Source organism: Halyomorpha halys, unplaced genomic scaffold (assembly GCF_000696795.3).
Source record: "Halyomorpha halys isolate HHAL.00 unplaced genomic scaffold, Hhal_1.1 Scaffold1311.1, whole genome shotgun sequence".
In the NCBI taxonomy this organism is placed as follows: Eukaryota; Metazoa; Arthropoda; class Insecta; order Hemiptera; family Pentatomidae; genus Halyomorpha; species Halyomorpha halys.
The window spans coordinates 353,555-360,474 of NW_027115302.1; the positions used below are offsets into that span (position 1 = coordinate 353,555).

At 28.8% G+C, this 6,920-nt stretch overlaps 1 protein-coding gene across 1 annotated transcript; it reads right to left on the reverse strand.

Annotated features, from left to right (window-relative positions):
- Positions 1-2,673: 2,673 nt before the first annotated feature.
- LOC106689250 (serine hydrolase-like protein) lies at positions 2,674-5,238 on the reverse strand. Its single transcript, XM_014434147.3, has 2 exons — positions 4,754-5,238; positions 2,674-3,755 (listed from the first exon to the last, which is right to left on the reverse strand). Exons 1-2 carry the CDS (start codon positions 4,806-4,808, stop codon positions 2,899-2,901), a joined length of 912 nt encoding a protein of 303 aa, XP_014289633.1. The 5' UTR covers positions 4,809-5,238; the 3' UTR covers positions 2,674-2,898.
- Between the last annotated feature and the right edge of the window lie 1,682 nt (positions 5,239-6,920).

A 6,920-nucleotide genomic window follows, 5' to 3' on the forward strand; every position in this document is an offset into this window, starting at 1 on the left:
AATGAATTAAGACAGTTTGTTCAAAATATTTTCCAAATTCAAATGAAATACAGAATAATGCATATTAAAAACCCAGGCCTTTTCCAGTTATTTGTGAGTATTATAATGTACTAGCTGACCCGGCAATGCTTTGCTATTGCTATATAGGATCTATATAGATTTAATGAACACAATTGATAGTATAGTCTTATAAATTATTATATTAAGTTAAAATTAAACATTTATAAATACTTAATTATTATTGTTTGGTAAGATAAATTGAACCAATGCATGTTATAAAGGAGCGAAACCGAAATTTATATCTTGAAGAATTAATAAATACTAATGCGGTAGCAAGTTTAAAAACTGGGAGGATTTTGGGAGTTTATTGTGGAAGGATAGGCTAATTATCATTTTAAACATTATTATACTCTAACTACAGTAGCAGTTAAGTAAATTATTATTCAGCTTCCAGAGTGAATTGTGATTAATTCTAAGCATGCTAACCTCAAAGCTGATATTTCATGAAATTATTTCTAATAATACAGATTTTGCCTTCATTTTTGAATACTTAATTTATGACATAACAAGAAATTTCATCCAGTAAATTCATCATCTGTTCGCAATAATTCGAAATAAAACTGTTTCTGTTAAACATTAACTATTAATTAATTAAAAAACAAGTTTAATATATTGTATCTTGATTGCATCAGACTACAGATTGTTATGTTTTTGTTTTCAGTTAAGCTCAGATGACTTCGATAAAGCTGCTGATGCTCTTCTTGATGTTGTTAAAAGTCTGTATATAAAACTAGAAGATTCAAAAAAAATTAAAACAGTAGATTTTAAAAGTGACCCAAATTATATATCAATGGTCAAAGAACCTCTTATGAAATTAGTAAATGAAGTAACAACACATGATCTTACTTTAGATATTACAATATAAAATAATAAAGATCTAAATAAATCCTCAATTTTTTGTTTTACTGCAAATATATGATCATGGAGGGGTGGCGCAGTGGTAATGCACTGTACTACTAACTTCAAAGGGCCTAGACTTGACTCTGGCTGTAGCAGATAATTATTTATTCTGTTACTGTAGCTGTGACCCAACCCTGTGGGCTCTGGGGTCCTGGCCTCATAAAGTGGGTATCCTTTATTGGAAAAAAAATTTGGTGATTAAATGTGATCTTAACAAAATTACCTTGTATAACCATCGTTCTAAAACAGTACCTCCTTACAAAGTTACTTAACCGCTTGTAGTGGCTCAGATAATTATAAAAATATGATCACTTTAATTAATGGAAAAAGATTTTGAAGATGATTAGTTATTATATTAAGTTATAATTCAATAAGTAAATATAAATGCTTCAATAAAAAATGATTAATTTAATAAAGTATATGACCCGGAAATGCTTTGCTACAGTTATATTTGAGGATGTATATAGATTTAATGAACACGATTGATAGTTTGATATAAATAATAGTTTTTAGTTAAAATTAAACATTTATGTATACTTTATTATTTTTTAAAACCTATATCAATAATTTTTTCCTTTTTACAACAGAACTCAAGACTCTATCTATATCTAATAGTGATATAGAGGAACTCTGTGCCCTAGGTACATGTTATAAATTAAAATTATTGAAAAAATTATGGATAAAACACAAAAATATTGGTTGGTTTCTCGTGTAATTGTAATTATTATTTTATTCAATTTTAGTTTATTGCAATATTCTTGAAAATACCAATTTCATAAATACAAATTCATACAAATAAATGGTTGAACGTGCAACATTCAGATGATGCTTATATAAATATATACACACAAAGTGATTAGAAAAGATAGTGGTAACTACATTAACATTCAAATATTAGTTCTATATCAAAACAATTCAGACCGACTGACATATCAAAGTGTGGTAAAAGATTTTTTAGGAGTGAAACAACGTTGATATTCGTTTTAAGCACCTTAAGAAACAAATTTTATAAATGTAGGTTGAAAGAGCAGACATTCAGCTTTCCAACAATTCTATTAAAGTAGGGATTGGATAAAATGTAGAGGTGTTATGAATGATTATATGAACAATTGACATCAGGAGAAAAAAAATCATCCAAATAAATCAATGTGAAAAATTTTTAATTTCTTGAAAAATGTATTTAGAGGTATGAGGCAACATTAAAAACGAATATTATATGCTTTTTCGTAAAAAGAAATTTGTCGACCTACTTTACCCTAAGCCACATTATGTTTTTATAATTTTTTTTTTTAAATATGATATTGTTTAATGGAATCAGTGATATTTTTTCTTATTCCTTGAAAATATACAAATCAAATGGTGTACAATAACCATAAAAAAAAAAAAGTATACTTTCTGAGCTACAAACCTGAGAATTCGAGGATTTAATAGGTTTAAACCTTACAATTGCGACAGGGAAGGTTTTGAAAAAAAAAACATGTAAATCAGTCCAGTAATTCAAAAGTTTATTGCAGACAAAGATTTGACCATTCCCTTTTATATTATATGTAATTTATATATGTTCGATCACGGATTGATCAGTATGCTGTGTAATGCATAATGTGCGACCCGATGTATTTGGGCAGCATGAGTGAATAAATTTCTTTCTCCTGATAGGTGTTTTTATAAAACATAAGACAATAATGAAGGATTTATAAATCATATTTATGGAGATACTTAAAAAAATAATTTTATTAAATAACAATTAATAATGTTAAAATAACAATCAATAATTACTATCAATACAAATATAACAATTATATAATGTAAATATACTTAATTTTTTTTCTAATACCCTCAATCCAATTAAAAGTATCTAGATACCATGTAAATAGATAATGCTTGGCATAACAAATTAATTCTTTAAATCCAATAAAATCTTATTCAAGATTCAAGGCATCATAGGGAGCTTTTATTTGGTTCTAATAGAAATGCTACAACATAAGGTGCTACCCTTTGAGGGTAGTTTAAGTGTACATCATGATTCCCTTCGACCAAATACATTTTCAACTGAGGATTTTTCAAAAAAAATTCTTTCAGTCTTTCATGATATAGCTCTTCAGAAACTTCATCTAAGAGATTGTATGTATCCTGAGCAACTATCATCAAAGTTTTGCATGCCATGCAATTTATAATATTTTTCATTTGTTGCATTGTAAGGCTAGGTCGCAAAAAAAGTTTTAAACGCTGGTCAACAGAAAACATAAATCCACCATCAGAAGGAGCAAGAGCTCTCTTAATTAAACATTCTGCAGATTCTTTAGTAATGTCTGTTTTTCTACTGCCTATAAGCCTTTTGAGAGCTTCTTCGTACGTGTAGGAAGGAGGTTTCTTATTTAACATATATTTTTCTAAACTTTGTAAATTGTTGTAAATTTTCCTTAAATGAGATGGAGTTCTCTCAACGTCAATAACAATTGGGGTAAGACCATCTATGAGTACAGCTTTTTCCACAAAATTCGGATATAGAGAACTGAAAAAGACAGTAACCTGAGCTCCTAGACTGTGGCCAATCATATTAAATTTATTCCATTTAAGGTGATCCACAACAAGTTTAACAGAATACACATAATTCATAAATTCTAGGGGTAAACCAGGAGGAAAATGTGATGACAATCCATGACCTGGGAAGTCTACACAAACATAATAAAATATTTTTGGTAGCAATGGAATGAGACGATCAAAACTGCCACAGTTATCTTGGATTCCGTGTAAAACTAATACCGGAGAACAAGATTTATCTCCCCAAGTTTTCCCTGAAAAATATTAAATTTTGAATTCAGTTGACAAATTTTACTTAAAAGTTACTTTGCTATGTAAGTAATTAATTTTAAAAATATACTTATTTTACTGTATGTTGTTAATTGGCTTAAAATTAATTATAATCTACTATATGAATGAAAAATAATACAGACATGTAAAAACCTATATTTTTAACCTCAGATCCCATGAGAAGTGTAATAACATCTATACAAATATGAAATATCTAATCCCAGTTCTAATCCTCATTGTGGTTCCAAGTATATCAGTAAAACCAAAAATCATTTTACATCAATCATTCCTTAGAGTTCGATAAACCTTTCCTAACTATACTCAACACAAGAAAAGACTCCTTCCTAAATCCATTCACAACCATCTTGCATCTTGAATCAAATCCATCCTATTATCAGTTATTACAACATAATAAGTACAACTAAATCGGAAGTGATAAACTTTCTTTTACATTGTTTAACACAACTGTTAGTAATAAAAGCGAAAGTCAATCAGAAAATAAATATAATATGGAGGAGGCAGTGGTGACCCAAAAAGATGGATCACCACGTAAAACATATGAAAGAAGAGTTTCATTTACACTGAGGGCCTACAGTCTTGGATCTATGTAGGAGGATCTAATATGAACTGGTACCACAATAAATCCAAATAGAATGTTTTTTTTTATAATATAATTGTAGATAAGTCAACTATTGAATATGCATACAAACAATTGCATTCATACTGGTAATATAATGGGGAAGGAATAAACCATTCTCATAGAATAGTAAAATGTGTTATAATTAAAATTCTATAATATGCTATTAGTAGTAATAATCATAATTACATAAATTTATAAGTAATAATTGTAGTTATTAACATTTAAATTCAACTTTCTAGGAACCGAATCTTGAAAATTACAAAATTTTAAAACATGCATTCATTAGATTCCTCATATATAAAATAATTAAATTTAACAAACATAATAATTCAGAAAAGTTACCTGAAATTTTACCCCAAGGGACAGGTATCTCAATTTCACCTTCTGCTATAGGCATTGTATTATAAGAATGGTATTATCAAGATAATCTCCTAGGGTCTATATGAAAATAGGTAAAAAAATTAACATAAAAAAATCATCAAGGTGCCTCTCACCATTATTTACGATTAGATATCAAAAATCAAAATGACTCATCAAAATTTGATAGTGAATTTTTTAAATGATTAAAAACAAAACTATAGTTGTCATTATCTGTAACAAGAATAAGAAGACCTAATTGTTCTTAATTAGTAATAATACATAGAATTTTGGATAAATAATAGAAAAAAAGTCCTGCGAAACAATACTAAAAATCAAATTTAAACAATATACACGAATAATCGTTCACCAATGAGCGTTTGACCAAACATCAGCTAAGAGACCAAACAGTCGAAAGTATCACTTTACACCTAATTTTTGCTCTAGTTAACAAATGTTCTTCCTTACTATTCCGAAATATTTTACTATGTAAATAAATTCGAAAATGTTGCCAAAGTAGGCTAATATGGGGTATTAATTCAGGAGATGTAGTTCACAAGAATGAGAAACTCAAAAAATATGAAATGAAGATAAGATACAAATAGCCGTAAGGGAGGTTAATTGACTCAAGGATCGGATGTGTCCAAGGTCAATCATATTGCTTCTCTAAGCAACTTTTAATGGTAATCGCTTTAGCTCGTCGCTGGATGGAAACCAAAATATGCTGGATATTCGCCTACAACCTAGTGGGAGAAAGGGCAGTCTAGGGTCATTCAGTCTTGATAACATTGCTGGATCCAGGAATTTTCTGAAGGGGGAAACATTTGTTATCTGGTGAATTCCAAAATTTCGATGTAATTACTATAATTTAAATAAGCTAAAATTTGAAATACAATTTATTTTCCAATTTAAGGAGGCGCTCTTCCGCTGGATCCTACTAGTGCTACTAAACTTTGTATGGTATGACCGCAAACGGAAGTTGTCTACCTCAAGGCTTTATGAGTAAAATAGATGCGGCGGAAGGATATTCGTCCTCAGAAACATATATAGACGGTCCACAGTATAGTGAAAATGCCGAATTTAGAAAAAAAAAAGGGAAACTTGTGTTTCTTATAAAATTATTAATTTTATATTAGTAAAAGAGTTCTTTTAAACATACTGCTTTGACTAAATCGTTTTCATTTTATACGCAAAAAACTAAATATTCTCTTAAAAATATAAATCGGAATAACATGATGAAAACAATAAATTTTGTTGGAAGTGCATTTTTGAAAGTTTTTCTTGGCCTTCCTCCTACGTACATCTAATTGAACACTCTGAAACACACCCTCCAGCCACATGTTATTTTGTTCAAAAAACATAATATTTTCAATTGCAATAAACATTGCCTTAATATTTATTGAGGACATATGCTACCTCTGCGCCAGAGACGGGGTGTAGGTCCCAGAGCGCCCGAATTCGTAATGTTTGTGTGTTCGGTTCCCACCTGGGGCAGTTACTAAGTGTTGTATTTTAATGTGTAAAGTATTAAGTATGTATTTATTTAGAAATAAATATACTTAAGTTTATAAAAGAGGTGCTGAAAGGTAATGGAACAACCTGATTACTCAAAACCATCATTGCAAGACTTAACAGGAAAAAATCGAAAGTCATATTTTGATTGTTGATTCCTTTTCAGTTGAAAGCGTTTTATGTTGCTATATTTTCCAGAAGATTGTATGTTCCTTTAAGTAAGTACAGAATATTAAAAACTAATCCATTTAATAGTATTTAATGTTTTATTTTGTTAATAAAAAATTTTAATTTATATTCATTATCAACGTAAATACCATAGAAAAAAAATTGTTTGGGCATGTTTCAGGCCAAAAAGTTACTGTGAGCCAGTCACTACATCAAATTAAAAAATGTGTACCAGCTAACTTCATCCATTCTGCAGAAGACATCAATTAGGTTCTCTTAAATCTGAAAACTGATGAGTGTCACAACATTTTTGATTAAAATTAACTAATTATATAAGGAGGAAATAAACATAATTTAAGTAGATGCTTTGAACTTGTATTGAAACAAAAATTATATATAATTGTAGCAGTGCTTTATTAGTTATTACAATTATTTGCTTAAAAAAAAAAGATTTTTATTAAATTAATAATTT

Bases quoted from the DNA above. Each gene is read 5' to 3' on its own strand.
- LOC106689250 (XM_014434147.3), bottom strand. From the start codon at position 4,808: ATGCCTATAGCAGAAGGTGAAATTGAGATACCTGTCCCTTGGGGTAAA. The intron at 3,756-4,753 runs GTAACTTTTCTG...AATATTTTTCAG, and splicing joins CCCTTGGGGTAAAATTTCAG to GGAAAACTTGGGGAGATAAA.